At 41.3% G+C, this 14,640-nt stretch overlaps 1 protein-coding gene across 1 annotated transcript in view; it reads left to right on the forward strand.

Moving 5' to 3' along the window:
- Positions 1 to 14,640, forward strand: part of MAPRE2 (microtubule associated protein RP/EB family member 2) — an 88,142-nt gene that overhangs the window by 15,692 nt on the left and 57,810 nt on the right. Inside the window, exon 2 of the mRNA XM_008644912.2 lies at positions 754 to 815. Within this exon, the coding sequence (XP_008643134.1) occupies positions 754 to 815 (62 nt within the window). The remainder of the gene's footprint in view (positions 1 to 753; positions 816 to 14,640) is intronic.

The raw sequence follows: 14,640 nt of genomic DNA on the forward strand, positions 1-14,640 counted from the left end.
CCTGCTGACTGAGGAGTTGAATTAAGAAACTTAGCCACGTAACCATAGTATGTAATTCAAGGCACAAACTGAAACCCATATACGGTTGCTCCATCTTATGTTTCTGTAGTCTGTAATGTACCACTTGAGAGAATGGATGTGAGGACAAATTTAGCATTCATAGGCAATTCCATGTAGGAGCACAGAAGGGAATGGGCCTTAATGTGGCTGCTACAAGGGGGCAGCACCACGATTTCATTGTTTAGTGAGACACTTCAAAGAACTGCCAGCGTTTTTGTGCTGTGTTGGCAAAGACACGGGCTTTCCTGGATAACAGTTACTGTGCTTCTCAATGGCAGATTTTTTTTTTTTCCTCTGAAAAGCTGTTTAGGCAAGTGCAGCAAGGCTCCAGTTGCATGACACAACAGTCATAACTGATTGCCTGTGCTCGGAGGAAGCCTGCTTGGATGAAGAAAGACCAGTGTGCCTGGAAATCATGAATAAACTCTAAATGCAGTACTGCATAAGGGAGCTCATAGACCTGCTACTCTATCAGGGGGCATCTGATTGTTGTGCAGATGTGTTAGACACTGAGCCATTGTGAACACAGCTGAATTGGGGCATTGTAATGAAGAATTTCTACTCATTTCAATTTTCAGCATACGACTACAGCATCACTGCTCAACCAATGCAAACAAAGACCATCCAGTGAATCTTTTTTTTCCCCCCCTCCTATTTGGTGGTTGAACTAAAGGTTTCATGTTTTCTTTTCAGTGCCAAATTGCTGCAAGGAACAATTCAAGCCGGCAACCAGGGAAAGTGTTTGGATGCCCAAAGTAAGTATGTTTGTGCATTTGTGGTTTTTTTACCTAAGAACTTGTGTTTGATGGCTGTAAGGCAGTAGTTAAGTAAGTTTGGTATCAATAACAAGTGATATTCCTCTCCATCATCTTTGACTATGTAACAGTCATGAGACAAAACTGATGAAAGCTAAGTGAGAGGCCACAGACATCTTATAATAAATAATTTTATAATAAATATAGTAAGTAATTTGGGGGGAGGGGTTTTGACTGGAGTAAGAAGGGAATGGTGACAGAAAGGAACTAAAAAAAAAAAAACCTAGGGGTGGACAATGAATCTGATGTCTCCCTTCTGCTTGGGAGATTCGAGAAATTGTATCCTTCCTTGCTTTTGTTTTGTTAAATGTTAGCTCTTCTGCACTTTATTAGTGCTGCCATCATAATGTTAAGTGGAAGAAAAGCAAATTACATGAAGCATGTGTATGGAGTTAGTAATTAATGCCACATAGAATTCGTAAGGTGCTGTCCCTTTTTTAATCCCCAGCTATGGGATTTTAACTTCAGTCATCCAGCCTCCAGCTTGGCATCTGTGAAATCTGCTCGGGAAGTCACCTTGGGAAAGTGGAAGGACCGGTGATATCAGACAGGAGGCCCACAAGGTGGCAATGTTTAGAAAGCCTTCAGAAGGGATGTGCCCTGAACAGATCCCTGCTTCCTGCGGTTGCCATCACTTGCTGCCCTTGTACCATTGCTGCTGCCTCTGTGCTGTTAAACAAGAAATGCCAGTGTTGCCAAAATGGAGCATAGGATACCTGGTACTAAACCTCTTGTTTGAACGGGTTCACCATTGGCAGTGCTCACCATACTGTGCTGGATACCATTCCTTCCCTTTCCCTTGGAAGGAATGTGCTGCAGCATTAGTGGTTTGCAGTAGCATGGGGTTTCTTTATTCACAGCTAGTAATAAACACATGCATGGCACTGAAATGATGCTCAGCCTGTGTAATGAAGAACTTTCATTTTCAAAACATACTGCTGCATTTTAGCTAATGCTTGCAAAGCTGTTATAGTGTGTAAATAAATGCTAACTTTGGATGTAGGAGGCAGCTCAGTTTGCAGTGATACTTTCTTCGTGCTTCACAGCTAAAAGTGAAAAGACTAGCTTTACTGTGAAACTAGGGGGGTTGCTCCAGGTTATGTAATGCCCTGCCAAAAAAAAAAAAGAAAACTTAAATATGTTTGCAGAAAGGTTTCTCTAGATACCTGATAGGTGTGAGAAATTATTCAGGATAAGTTCTATGGTAAATACAAGAATTGCCACCAGCAATTGTTCACCAGCACAGACATAGGTAAGTAGGAGAGGGACAGTTAAACAAGGAATCATGTAGTCCAGATTCACCAGATTGCAAGAGTAACTTCGACAGCAATTAGCAGACATGCGGGGCTCAAGTGTATTTGATGACTCTCAGGACAATCAGCCTATAATTTAGTCAAAAGTGGCTCATATGCCTCAAGGACGAAGCAATAAATCTAGACTACAGGAGGCATCTCAGAGCAAGAACTAGGAAAATGTAATGTCCTCCCCCGTGGATGCAACCCTTCCCGGGAAGGTGTTGCAGATGGAAGTGCAGCAGGACAATGCCCTGTGCTGAGCCACAGAGCCTTTCATCTGTTGCTTTCCGCTCTGGCATGGAGTAGATGCTGCTGCTTAAAGTCAGGCTTCGTCACTGTGGTTATACTGGCATTGTCACAAGTACTTGGAAACAACAGGAAGTCTAAAGAAAACTGTGAGCATGGAGATAGTGCACAACCACCAAGTGGACATTTATAAAAGCAGACTGCGTCCTACCTGTCTAACAGAAACTCATCTGACATGTGCAGATTTCCTGCAACGTGTAACCCTTTCTGTGAAGCAACAGACGGTTTTCCAGTGTATTCCCAACGGATTGCTGCTCACTGTTTAGCCTTTCCTTTTCAAATCCTTTAGTCCTTATGGCCTATTATATATCCAAACGAAGATCTAGTTATCAGCCTTCTAAGACCAGAGATTCATTACACTGCTATAGAATTAGCTGAGCTATTACAATTCCAAATCCATGTAACATGTTATTATATACTAGTCTTTGCACAGGAAACCTTCTGGTCAGGTTTCAGTGGCTTTGAGCCTGACAAATGGGTGTATTTTTCCGTGGAGTTAAGTTATATGGACAACAACATGAGGGATGGATATTGGAATATCCAAGGAGTTTTACAGTTCTTGTATTAGGTGCTCTCATGTGCAACATGCAGATGGGGCCTTTTGGCAGTAGCAATTCCTTGATTGATGCATTATCACCAAAGCAATTACAATACATCCTAACATTAGAAAGCAAGGCTGGTTTCTACTGGAACATTAGCTCAGGAATTACTCATTAGATTTCAGTTATTTTGGGATAGGTGAAGAGAAAGAAAATACCTTAAAAGTGTGTCCATATATATATATATGTACACGTGTATATAAAGTATGTTGGTATGATGAAGTACTAATTCATGAAGTGTTCAGGGGAGATCTGAACAAAGGCCATTACGAGCTTTTTTCTTCCCTGCAGACATAAATATTCTCTGGCTGTTCATGGTAAAGGTGCATGTACTTAGCAAACCAGCAGACTAAAGAATTGCTTCCTCTCACTTCTTTCTCCTTATCTCCCAGCACCAGCACTGGTACAGAAGAAACACTATTTCTAGATGAGAGCACTTTGTTTCCCCCTCAGTCCCCTGCTGCTTGTTTCCCCCAACTGGTTCCCACAATGTCCACCAAAGAAGACCTGACTTTCCTAAGGGATGCCTTGCAACTTCAGCCAAAAGACTGAAGAAGTGGGAAGTAGGTGGGCTGAGCGGAGTGCTTTTAAAGCATGGTCATTCTGTGGCAACACCATAAAGTCCCGCAAAATGCAGTGGAGGACATCTGTTTGGGAGTCAGTCCCGCGCAGAACACAGATGGTTTATAGCTGGTTTAGATCCAACATGAGAAAACCAGAGCCCTAAAGCCTGAACCTGAGGGAGCAAAGTTAACCAAATGGAATGTTTGCTTATGGCTGTGCGCTCACCAGCTCCATTCCCTTCTTAACTTAGGAACTGGGTAGCTTGGATAGCCTTTTATGGTGCTGTCTGAAAATATTCTGAACTTTGGGGTGATATTTATTTTTCCAGTACCCGATACCAAAAATTATCCCACAGGAGCTCAGCAAAGCAGCTGATGATTCATCAGGAACGTAACTGTGCTTTTCAAAAAGATAACGTGTGGTTTTGTTCAGAGTTAATGAGATCCTTTCCAACGCAGAAGCTGTCAACAGCACTGACATACATTTACAGTTGCAAAAACACATAGCCTTGTGGTTGGGGTTTTTATTAAATAGAAACCTCATTTTCTACTGTAATGAGGAAAAGGCACTGTTTTCTTGCCACTAGTACCTTTTGTACTCGAAGTGTTAGAAGCCTTTTATTATTATTATTATTATTATTTTATATACAATGTGGCTGTTCAGAGGTTACAAAATGGTGCCACTTAATGCCAGGACTGCTGAAGCCATGATAATATAAAATAATATAAATTAAAAAATATACCCTTGTTTCTAGTCATCTTTTATTGTCTTCTGCATCTTGCCTATCAATGGTGCTTCATTTAGAAGCTGGAGAATGTTCATTAAAGGATGATTCAAGTAATGATTGAGTTTTGCTCCAGCAGAAAAAGAAACCATAAAATCTAGGACCTTGGAAAATAGTAATCCTTGTCAGATATATCAAGTATTTATAGTGCATGTAGATGCTATAAAAATAACTGTGTGATTTTTCAAAGCAGTTTCTAGATTTTATAAATATAATCTTGCATGTGCCCCTGTCCTGTGGTAGGCACCAGGGAGCTTTCCTGGCCTCTCTTCCCATGCTGCTGCTAAAGCCTGCATCTGCACAGCAGGCATTGGGATACTGAGCTGTGGTGCTCAGGGCCTCCAGCAGCAGAGTAAAATCCAGAGGTGGAGAGGCTCCAAGTATCAGCATTTTTTAATATTTCTCTGCAATCAGTGGAGCTGGAAACTTTGGTTTTCATTAGCTGACTGCTTGGATGCTTATACATGCTCCATGATCTGCAGCTTGCAGAAAATCACTCTATATACTGAGTCAGAGCAAAGTAGGAGTCACTGGTGATGCACAGCACACTAATGAGGTCAGGTGGAAGCAACATTTAAGTTGTTCTTACAGTAGAATTGTTCCTTGTAATAGTGGCTTCTTCGACCTTCTTAGACACTTGTTTAGCACTAGGTCAAGTATGAGAAGGCCACTGTTGTGGACAATGCTATTGTGTTACAATACAAGGTGGCAAAATTAGAGGTTTTCTCTTGGGAGGACCTAGTAATTTGTTGCACTCAAATCCAAATGTTGTAATCACCGGTAGCATCTTGCATGTCTGCTCCTACTTGAGCCTGGAGCAGGCACAGAAACAGGCATTTGGTGGGAGGTGCAAGGGGGCACAGGGGCAAAGTCAGTGGCATCTGGCTTGAGCCTTAAAAGCCTCAGCTGGAGATCTGCCACCAAAGTGTGCACAGTTGCCACCCGTGTTAAAAATCCTCTCTGAGGGATGAGACAGGCCAGGTACATGTCATGGGTACCACTTCTTGTGGGGAGCAGCAGTTTTAAGTCTCATCAGTACCCGTTCCTCATAGAAGGAAGCTGGCAGAGCCCCCGTATTCAGGTTTATGCAGTGGCTTCCATTAGAGCTTCATCCTCTTACAAAAGGTCTGGATTTGGCGCACAGCACTAATGACCTGAGCGGGATGTGTGGGATAAATGCCTTCTGAACAGCACTACGGGGAAACTACCCTTACATCATGTTGTAGGTTTTTAAACAAATAACTAATTCCTGTCTTGTGTCTGTATAAAAGAACAATATTGACTGTGCTCAAGTATTTTCAGACTTGATCTGATTTCATAGCTATGATCGTTTTTGTGTAATGTAAGAGGCTTCACATAATCACTCTTTTAAATCTACAGCTTATGTTTGACAAGTGGGTCATTGGTTAATGGAAGCAAGTAAATCCAGCTGTTTATCTTTTCAGTGGGATCATGCACTTTCTGTATGCTCTTGTCTGCTCAGAATGGAGACCTGTACATTTTTAATGGCCCTCCCTCTATTTTAGAGTAGGGGCATGAGCTTTACATTATATTTCATTTCTTCCCTACATTCAAATAAAATATAGTCACAGTATTACTTCTGCTGGTATCCCACCTGATCCACAAATTTGTGGCAGCAGTTGTGGTACTGTTAATTTAATTTCTATGTGTGATTTTTTAAAAAGTTGTTTATTTGACTTCATGAGGCAAATTTACTGTTGTACACTGTTTAAAAATTTTCTTGCTTCTTTATTTCTCCTACCCAAACCCCCAATATTTCTGTGTGTTGCTCTCAACAGATGCATCTTCCACTAAAGCAGACCAGCAGGAGCTTTCTCCCAGCTAGCTTTAACTCTTAACATTTTTTGGGTAATTTGAAATTTCAGGGTTTCAGAAATTGCTATGTAAGCCTTCTGTAGGGTCCCAGCATCTAAATAAAGCACTTGCAGCACTAGGTTAATAAAGTGCTCAAAGTATTAATGGAAACTTAGTCTAATAGGTCAAGCTCCAAAAGTCCTCTTAGGGAATGTCTGTCAGCAACATAATTTTCGTGACACAGTTTTCAAGTATTCTAATTTTTTTTCAATTCAGACTACTAATATAAGTGTAACATGATTAAAGCTGTCTATGAAAATTATTTTTCCTCTGCATTTGAAAGCTATTTTATTCATAAAGGCTTAGCATAAACACTAAGATGAAAACTTTCAGATTAGTAAGGGTATTGTGTTAAGTAGCAATTAAATTATACTCACAGAACACTTTCTTGCTCCCAAATGCTCTAGTACTTGCAAACAGAAGCTATTACTTTAGAAGTGTGTTACAGGTCTAAATTCTTAACAGCAATTTAAAAAGCATGTGTGTAAGAAATCCTCAGAAAATAAAGAGCAGAATTCCTCAGATGCTTGCATTTGGCCAGGAAGGAGCCTGAAATAGCTGAAACAAGTCTATTTGTCTGTGGGAAGACAAACGTCTGTTTAAAAATGTTGTGTGCAATACATGTATTTGCTGTAGCCCAAAGAGGAGGCACTCCCTGATTTCTCTTCCAGCTAGAGATCACAAGCAAATCCTTGGCAACCTAGTTTTTCACAGGTGCTGAGGTGCCTCAGGGATTTCAGCTCTTTGGTGTGTTAATGGCAGCAATGTGTCACACGAGGTGGTGAATCCTGGCTGTGATGCAGCCTTTAAATACAGGTGTCACTTCCTGGGGTGGCTGCATGTGAAGGTGCATGCAGCTCAGCAGGCAAGTACTGCAGCCCATTCCTCTTGGCCGGGCTGAAATGAGGTGTAATGACATATGTTAGTATGTTAGCTGACATAATGACAGTATGTTAGCTGGACAGTAAGTATGCTGGGGATTTGTCTGAGGGAAGGCAACCAATTTGACCCAGGTCCCCTGCAGGTGGCTGAGGAAGGAAAGTGGAAATTGCCCAAGCCTACAAAGGATTATGTCTGACAAAGGAAGAGTGGGGAAGAATGGGAGAAGGAACAATGGAGAAACCTCAGGTGTGGAAGAAATCCTGAGATAAAAAGGAGGAGGCACTCATTAGTTATAGCAATGGAGAAGAGGGATTGGATTTGCTTAGCTGCAGAGCTGGAAGTACTGAGAAGATTAGAAAGCAACCTGTGGAAGAAAGGATGGAGATGCACCACAGTGGTGCTGAGGATGAAGCTTGCACAGACTTGTGACAGTAAGTGTCTTGAGGAAGCTGGTCATAACAGCAGGGCCCGTTTCTGTGCTTGTAAAATGAGGAAAGCTGACAGAAATCAGTTTTTGTTAAATGTTATGAATGTCCCAGATAAAAAGCAATTATCTGGAGAAGGGGGAAGGTTGCATACAAACAGAAAAGCACACCACTTTCTGTGTAACTTCTTGGCATTTGCTGATTTGATGGGCAACGAGACACCTTGGCTCTGAAAGAGAATGATTTGTAGTGCAGTGTAGGGTCCTGAGAAAACGCATTTTGCAGCAGGGCAATGGGTTCTTGGGCTGGGGTTTGCAATCACAGAAACACTCACACGCTACTGAATGACTAGGCAGTGTGATTTTGATCCTGGTCAGGCATGAATGTGCTCTGTATTTCTTTCACATTAGCTAGGGCATGTGATACTGTTTATGTTGGCTTTTTGCTGGGTGTGGGAGGAGAGACACTTAATTAACAGTTTCCTGGGACAAAGTAACCCCTTCAAATCCTGGTTTGTAAAGTCTTTGTCAGCTGGTTGAAACATTGTTGATCCAGTAAAGTTTAATAGACCATCTGCTGGAATCATTACTTTCTTGTGCCAGCCTTCTCTCTTCCTCTTTAGCAGTGGCGAGCATCTTGGGCAGGTCAGACAGGTCTGTAGCAAAAGACTGAAATGCCTTCAAAGTGTATTGCTAACGTTTTCAGTGTAGAGCAGTAAGAACATACATCAGAGATGGAGACTGTCCACTCCCACCTGATTTTATCATCTTTTTACCTTTTTCCAGACACCCTTCCTGAGCCCCAAGAGAGCCAAAGATTCCTCAACAGCTGAAAATAAGTAAATAAATGCTAGGCTTAGTCTCTCACATTTCCAAGCCCTTCCAGGCTTTTGCCGTTTCTAACTTGTTTTACTGGTTTTGTTTAAGATACGAATGTCTGAAGCTCTGACTTTTCCCAGTTGTAACAGTCATAAACTGTACTGTATGGAAACATGAAAACCCAAATCCTTCTCTTCTAGAACACTAATCTCACTTTCATTTAATTCAAATTCTGTCATCCTCTGAAAAAATGTAGGAATCCAGATTACCTGAACATTTTTGATGTTTTTACTTTTGGCTTTCCATAGTCTTTGCATCTGAACTCTGACAAAACAAGTCTAGAAAACTAGTTAACACCTCAGTGCTAATGGAAGTGGTAATGGTACATCTAGAACAGCTCCAGCCAAACAATTCCATGTAAATGCATGTGAATGAGCCATGAGTCATTCTCCAGTCTCAATTCCTTTCAACCAGTATTAAGGACACAGGAATCCTTACTCAAAGCATTTATTGATCACAGCCTCCATTTACAGGTTTTTAAATGAGAGCTGCTCCACAAGGTGTGTCTGAAACTCTGCTTTAGCCCAGTGGGTATCACTGAAAACAAATGCAACAGACACTAAAGAATTCCAAATTTTGGGTTAGTCTGGAGTTAATGGAAGTAAAAATTTCTTCTCTTTGGAACCATTCCTCACTGAAGTATTTCCTGCTCTCACGGGAGCTTTTTGTTATGTAGAAAGTACTGGATAAAAATGTTCTGGCTATTTGGTGTGAACTTCTTATGTTTTAAGTAAGGAATCCTTTGATGTATACCGAAGAATGCTTCTTTCTAAATAGGAATTTGGGGAGTTTATTCTTTAAAGCAGCTAGATTTAGCTAATGGGATTTAATAAATGTCCACTAAACCAATTTATTAATTTTAATCAATTAATTAATTTTAATTAATATTAAAAGTACACAACTTAAAATATTTTATTCAAGGTTTTTTGAAATCCTGTTCCTGTGAATGTAAGCCCTTGTTTTGTAGACAGTATTTGAATCTTGAATTAATCCTTTGATTTCTATTTGATTTCTACAGTAACTATAAAAGGTAACTGCAGTCTTTCTGAAGGAAAATACCCACGGACTGTGGCTCTACAAGATGTCTCTCTTTAGCAATCGGTTCATGCACTAATGGTCAGATTGGATTTGCAACTCGTAAGACCAAATTTTCAAGTATGCTTAGCAGACAAAGACTCCAACATTTATTTTACGCTTCCTCACAGGCACAGAACACTTCTTAAAATGTTAAATGTGAGCTCTGAAATATAAATATCTCTGTATATTTAAAAATAGACTTGAATTACCTCATAGGGATGTGGTCCATGCACATTGTGTAATTGGGACAGCCCTCTCTTTTTTGTTTTTTTTTTTTCCCCCCCTCTTTATCTCTGTGTCTCCAGGGAAGACAAATAATCAAGACTTGCTTAAAGTGGCAACACCAGAATCCCCAAGGGTGGGAAGCTCATTCCTTGTCTACAGGATGTCTGGAGTGATAAGTAACTGTTTTAATACAACTCATGCAGTGTTTCTTTGTCGTGACAAAATTATAATTTGGTGTTTGGCATAGTGAGTTTAAATGCCTAGAAATACAAGGTATAGAATGAAGTACCAGGATGGAGGTGGGACAATTTATTCAGTGCTGTGTAAACAAAGTCTATAAAGTTACAGTTTTGAATTTTCACCTGAAGTGATTTTATGCCACACTGCCTTCCTTTGGGTTGATCAGTGCTGTTGACAGTATGTCAGCAAAACAGGAAACATGAGTTCTGCATAACCCAGGTCAGCTTGAAATTTACCATGCACCACATCATGTCTGATACATGTTTGCTGTGTTAGTAACACTGCTGTTGCTGATCCCTTTATGGGTGTTTCTGTGTGGTACGTTATCGTCGCAGGTTAGAACTGTGCTCTAGTTTAGGCTGGCACAAGCCGGTGCTCTCTAATAGACATTCAGTTGCAGGTACCTCACTTGCACTTCTCACAGATAACATGCAAATCTGATCTCCTAAATCTTCTGTTCCTAATCTACTAAATGCAACTTTAGAAATTAGGCTGATTGTGATGCAGCCTAATTAAGTATGCTCATGGTTATACCCATCTTACTGAATCTCCTCTTGCTGGGAATAAAGTATGTCAATGTACCTTAATGAATTGGGACTTCCTTGAACAACCAAAATGTGCCCAAGACTTAACAGAGTGACTTCTTTTAGCTCTTCCAAAACTTTCTTCCTAATTTGCTTTATTCACTTATTTTCAAATTTAAACACTCTTGGCCAACTCCTTCAGGAGAAAGAGCCTGTTTCTGCATGGGTTTCTGATAAACACAGGCACACGACTGCTAGAATTAACTTATTTTAATCTACAGTGTGTAAATCTGTGGCTTTACAGAATTCTGTTAATCTTTGTTGTGATAAAAAAAGACTATGAGAATAATTAAATTAGGAAAGCGGACTACATTGCTCTGGACTGTTGCTTTCCAAAAGTTATTGCTACCTTCCAACTGTTTTCTGAAATCTAATCAAAGGAATTTTTTTCCCCCACTGGAAAAAACTGCACTTGTGACAGGAATGTTCATTAAATTCCTCAGAAAAGTGATGTCCATGGCCCAAAATAATTATATTTGCATGGTGTTTGCTGCAGTTTGTAGCTGGGCTGTATTCTGAGAAGAGTGCAAGCCATATCACACTGACTCCTTTAGAGCTTGAACAGAGATGTCAGAGATGAGGGATTCAAGCTGGCCACTGTAGGGTTAAATGTGTTTTTCTTAGTCTCACTCCCTATTGCTTCCCCCACCCGAAGTTATCCAAGCAGTGGGGAATTTCTGCAATCATTAATTGTATTTATAGTTTGGCTATGTCACATGAAATACTCCCTAAAACTGTGTGTGTTTTTTTTAATCCCCTTACAAATGTATCAGCAGAAGTCTCTAGCCTGGCCATCACCTCTGCTGTCAGAGGCTGTACATTGATTGCTTCTTATCAGCATTAAAATATTTATAATTTATTTCCACATTAACTGCCTAATATAAAATTCTGGGTCGAGTGCGCCTGAGGTCTTTCTAATGCCGCATCTTGGGCTTTTAGAGGATTTTACTCTCAGGCACTGTAAATTAGCCTGTATGGCCTTTCTACTGCAGTAAGTGAGACTTAGAGCAAGTAAAGAGAGAGGAACTGAGAACAAAAGCTCTGAAGAGGAAGGAGCAACCAGATTTTGGAGAACGATGTTTAGGCCTGTTCTAGTGTTCTCTCTACCTGGTTCACCATGGCAGAAATCAAAGTACTGGAATGCATTTGATGTGGTAGGGTGATGCTTTTTGCATCAGCAGTGCACCTGGGACTTGCTGTGTGGCTAGCATGGCACGGGAGCATGTGGTCCTGAGAGGATGTGACGTCTCCATCCTTGAAGATTTTCAAGATTTGGATTGATTAAGATCATGTCACCAAATGTGACCTGATCTCATATTGGTGATGATCCTGCTCCAAGTGGGAGATTGGACTGGATGACCTCCATAGGTCCCTTTCAACCATTGCCTCTCTGGTCTCAGTGCTGAAGATCTATTACATCAGGTTTTGTAATTCCACCCTTCAGAGTAAATTGCTTTCCTGGCTCTGTGCTTTGCTTAGTCTGCACATCACTTGTGAGTACCAGATTTCGGTACTTTCAGCATACCACAGGTGGAGCTTTTTATCAACACCGACGCTGACCTTTCCTTCTTCAGATCAATTCTCTATTGGTGTGCCTAGTGCATGTAAAAATCTATAAAGGTAGCACAGATGGACGGACACCTAATAACAGCAACGAGTTTCCTCTTTCTTTGAGACCTCTTAGCTTAGAATGGTGGAAGAGGGAAGAAGATGCTGGGGGCTTCCAGCACATAGAGATAGGAGTTGTGATTGTGGGCCACACGGTGCCCAGAAACAGAGATTAAGTAGAGGGAAGGCTGTGCATATGGAATCCATATTGCACCCAGAGCCCCCTGAGCTGTGCTAGATCCACTGAAGCCCACTGAAATGTGTGCTTCCTGAAAACCAGTACCAGGCTTCTTTTTCCATAAAGGTAAGGTACTGTGCTGAGGCAGCATGGGTTTTTCTGACCTTGAGTCCTAATGCAGAGGCAAGAAGAGGTCTGAAGCAAAGCTGTCATGCTCTCCTCACCTGCACTTCTCTTCTATACTTTTGTTGGTACATGTTTTAAACAGTTTTGGAGACTTCAATAAAGAAGCTTCTGTTCTTTGCCACTGGTGAAGAAATAAAAATGTTTTTACAAGTTAGGGTTGCAGAGTGTTTTACTGCTTGCTGCCTTGCAGAGCAGGTAGGGTTATGTCTGGCAGATAAAGACCTGCTATTGATTATTTTTATATTCTGTCACCACATAGCATTTCTGGCTTCTCCATGTCCTTGAGTGTTACTAAGATGCTTACTGGCCTTTTTAAAAGAATGTTTTTTGTTGCTTGTTTTGAAAAAGGCTCAAAGGTAGCTTCCTCCAATTACCAGATGAATGAAACATTTTTCAGTGAAGTGTGCCAATTGCAAATGTCCATAGATTGGTTACTGAAAGATAAGTTTGAGTGTATTTGAAAACCCGGCAGAAAGAATAAGTAAGATCCCCTGTCTTGATGTTCAGAGGACAGTGGCAAGTTGTCAGACTAACTTGAGCCTTGTTAGAGATTGCCCTAAAATGTGTGTTAATGTATACATCTGATTTAAATCCAAGGATATTCTCAGCAGTCCAAGTGTTGTGCGGTTGGTGCTATTGATAGTATTCACCTTATAAGCTCTCTGTGAGTGGTCTATATTATGAATATAATCATGTAAACTAAGCTTTCAGTGAAGTGTCATTTCAGTCTGATGTTAGGTAAAAATTAGTTAAAATTTCAGTAAGTCACTGTCTTTGTGCAGAAAAAAATCTGGGATAGAAACCTGATCAAACTCATACTTCAGAACTTCTGAGTTAAAATATCAGCATATGTCTCTGAGAACACATTAGAAATACTCACATGGCTTTTGTTTGACCTACCATCTTGAAATTATTTTTAAAAGAGTGTTGGATTTGGGGGCATGTATTTTTTAAGATGTTAATAGATCGGCTCAAATACTTTGCATCTAACAGCCTTGAGGTCATACAGATCTGTTTAGAGACTGACAATTTGTAAACAGCTGGATAGTATGTTTTTCTAATGTGGTAGAAGTGTGGGTTTCGATGCACTATTGGGACATGAGGGTAGGTTTTGACCACAGTGAAGTTCAGATCTGCTCCTTAGGATGACCAGCATTGATCTGTGGTAATGTCAAACTTTGAAGCACGTTGCTATTTAGGCAAGGGGAGATATGCAGAAATCATGGAGCTTTGCAGAAGGAAATGGACTGGGGAGGATGCAAAAACCTTTCTAGAAGGAGGGGAAGAAGAGAGGAGGGTTGTGTGATTGGTGATGCTACCAGTGCCAGAAGTTCAGTGCTACTGCCTTGGCAGGTCTCTTCCATTCTTGTTTCTGATCCAAGCAAGATTTTAAAGGATGTACCATCAAATGTTTTTTCTGTGGAAGCCTGAGCGCAGGAGAATGCTGGAAATGTGCAATACAGCTTGACAGATGTCGTGGTGTGCTCTCCAGTGAAGTTGTAAGCAGGGATACAGAGCTTGGTAACTTGAACATCCTGGTGTTTGGGGTGGAAATACAGGCGGAGTAGCAGACACAGGAACCGGGAAAAAAGAGCATAAAATAACTTACACCTTTGTGTGCTGTTTTATTACTAGGAGTCCATGATTTTTTACATCTTGTAGTTTCATGTCACTTAATATTTATGCACTTTTAAAAAATAAAGTGTTTACGATATGAAACACAAAACGCACTCCATGATTCTTGCAAGCTGCAGCCCGTGCAGGCGGGCTTTGTGCGGTGGGGATGGCCATAGCCCCCGGCACACCCGCACCGGGGGAAGATGCTGGGGAGAGCTGGGCGGTGTTCGCTGCTGCGGCTCGGCGCTGTGTAACCGAGCAGCCCGGCGTGGGGGCTCCTGCAAAAGAAGGAGCCTGAGCGCGATAGCTCCCTGGTGCGGGGAAAAGGCGGACGATGCTGAGGTACCGGGGCACGGAGGGTGATGATGAGGCATCGGGCTTCGAGGTCTCGGCTGGTCTCGTACAAGCCGGGCGCACACGCGGCTGTCACAGGCGGCGGTGG

This window comes from Corvus brachyrhynchos, unplaced genomic scaffold, assembly GCF_000691975.1.
Source record: "Corvus brachyrhynchos isolate BGI_N302 unplaced genomic scaffold, ASM69197v1 scaffold60, whole genome shotgun sequence".
NCBI lineage: Eukaryota > Metazoa > Chordata > Aves > Passeriformes > Corvidae > Corvus > Corvus brachyrhynchos.